The 2,543-nt window shown below is 37.0% G+C and overlaps 1 protein-coding gene across 1 annotated transcript in view; it reads left to right on the top strand.

Annotated features, from left to right (window-relative positions):
• The first annotated feature begins 1,155 nt into the window (after positions 1-1,155).
• LOC145017952 (GEM-like protein 1) overlaps positions 1,156-2,543 on the top strand; it is a 1,970-nt gene continuing 582 nt past the window's right edge. Inside the window, exons 1-3 of the mRNA XM_078976175.1 lie at positions 1,156-1,621; positions 1,813-1,914; positions 2,405-2,543. The exon at positions 2,405-2,543 is cut by the window's right edge and continues 133 nt beyond it. Coding sequence (XP_078832301.1) covers positions 1,291-1,621; positions 1,813-1,914; positions 2,405-2,543 — 572 coding nt within the window. The 5' untranslated portion in view covers positions 1,156-1,290. The remainder of the gene's footprint in view (positions 1,622-1,812; positions 1,915-2,404) is intronic.

Genomic DNA, 2,543 nt, shown 5'->3' with positions numbered 1-2,543 from the left:
ATGGGGGAACTCACTAAGCTTCGTGCTTACGGTTTTCAATTTTGGTTTCAGGTACTTCGTTTTCAAAGGAAAGGAGCCGGCTATCGCAGCACATCACACTATGTTTTCCGCATATGAGATCTTTGGGATTACACTCTGATATTGTTTTATGATAACATGATTGGATTATTGACACTTTGGTTTTGACATGTGATGTTTTTATACTGTTGGTTTTATAATAACCTAATTAAAAATTAAATTTTTGGTATTGAATTTTGGGATGTTACAGCTTAGCCAGAAACACAAACGTAACATACATCGACATCTAACACATAAAGGATCCAATCATGATCTAAACCTTTTGGTACTTGAGATTTTTATGGAACATGGTTTTGGAAGGTTTAATTTATATTTGAAAAATGAAAATTTTGGTTTAAAATTTAGGATATTACATTATGACCTAACTAAACCATAATGAGTTACGTCTCAGTAACAAAGAACTTATATATACCTACCAAATCCATGAATTTATGGATGCCAAATTTATATACATTCTTCCCAAACATTTTCGGAAGCAACCATAATGGCACACTTATATCGTAAACAATGTCGGATGGCCATATTTTGAGAAAAAAACACAAGTAAAATCCCAAATGAACCCAAAGATTTTCATAAAAACACAAGAAAACTCAAGTAGACCAACAACATTGAAATTCGTCATGTTACCATATCTATATGAAAGTTTTATTTATGTGTCTGATGCTCTAACAGTGTATATTTTGAGAACCATAATAAGAAAATCACAATCTTTTTAATTGATCTAAGATTCAAATCTCAAAGAACAGTTGAAGGAATGAAATAATTTATGGAAATTACTTTTGAAAGACAATATTACCCTCATGTGCGTCTCTCGTGAGAAGATTTAATGAGATGGTGCAAAGGTTGTTAAGACGAGGGACTAAAAGTGCAACAAAATAAATGAATTAGGGAATGATATTGCAATAAATGAAATATGTAGACCAAATCTGAAACTTTTAGTATACTGCAGGTACCATTTCTGTATTTTACTGATTTTTTTTTTTTTTTTTTTTAATGCTAACGAATATTGTTTGGGTTCCTGGCTGGAGTTGGTCTGTAAAACGTGACTGACGCCGGTTATACGCGCTGGAATCAACCGTTAACCCTTTTGAGACGTAAACCAAAACCCTTCGGACGCTTGCGCAACTCCAAATCGATAAAATCCAGCAAATTCATACAAAGTTCAAGCAATTTCTTCGGGTTTTCCGCCTTGATTCACACATATAAACAGCAATGGATCCGAATCAATCATCTAAGCAAACGGAGAAGCCGGAAGATTCTCACTCCACCGAGTACGCTCCTTATCCTAAGATTGACCCAACCGACGTGGTTCCTCCTCCAGCTACACCTGCCGGCGAGAACTGGACCTCGGTTCCTGTTGGTTCTCAACCAGAAGCGCCGCCTCCGCCTGCTGTTGGGCAACCGATGTATACAGCTGCTGCGAGGTCATCAAATGATCCGCCGCAAGGTTCAAACGCTGTACCTGGTGGTGGGGCAACCACCATGCCCAGCGAATCAAATCCTTACGTGTCCCCTGGTCCCGTGCCGGCTTCTACCACGAAGAGTGAGTGCTCAGTTATCTATATTTTTGCATGTGATCCATTTTGTTAAAGTGTTGTCAGTTATTGAGTGGTTTATGTAGCCTCAAGATCTGATCAATTGATTGTGAAACTATTAGGTTTATAAATGATCTGTTTGATTAGATCTTTGTTGGTCACTTCAAACGTATTATGATGTGTTGCTGTTTTTGATCAGAAACGATGGATACAGTGAAGGATGTGCTGGGGAAATGGGGAAAGAAGGCTGCTGAGGCAACAAAGAAGGGGCAGGACTATGCTGGAGATGTCTGGCAACACTGTAAGTTTAGTGTTTTCTGTTCTTAATCAATGTTGTTTTCCATCATCTGACAAGATCTATGAAGCATTTAGTTTGAATGCAACGCTATAGTTTGGTTATGTGTATGCTCCTTAAGTGTTTCAGATTCATTCAACATATAAAGCTTGCCATAGTTTACATTTACTAGTTAGAGTTAGGTGTATAGGTGAAAACATAATTGTGAGTAAAACTTTCAAGAATTCATAAGTGCACAATAGATAAAACAAATAAACGATAAGGTTTATTGTGTATGATAGCATGTGTTAGAAAGTGCCAACACACTTCCCTTTCTTGTTTGTAGTGTGAGTTTGTGGGTTCTGTTTGGTTGTAAAAAAACCAAGTGCTTTTGGTAAGTATGGTGTTGATAGGATTAGAATTTTGTAATCTTTAACAAAATGTGACAAAAAATTTAGCATCAAAGTTTGTGTTTGCAGTTTGCACAATATGATTTATGATATTTTATGAGATGCAGTGAAAACGGGGCCGAGTCTTGCTGATGCTGCAGTGGGTAGAATTGCACAAGGAACAAAAGTGATTGCAGAAGGCGGATATGAGAAGATCTTCAGAACAACATTCGAAACGCTTCCCGATGAGAAACTCCTGAAATCATA

This window comes from Lactuca saligna, chromosome 1 (assembly GCF_052625555.1).
Source record: "Lactuca saligna cultivar CGN05327 chromosome 1, ASM5262555v1, whole genome shotgun sequence".
Classification (NCBI taxonomy): domain Eukaryota; kingdom Viridiplantae; phylum Streptophyta; class Magnoliopsida; order Asterales; family Asteraceae; genus Lactuca; species Lactuca saligna.
The sequence above is the reverse complement of the archived record's forward strand: the minus strand, read 5'-3'. Positions and strand labels throughout refer to the sequence as shown.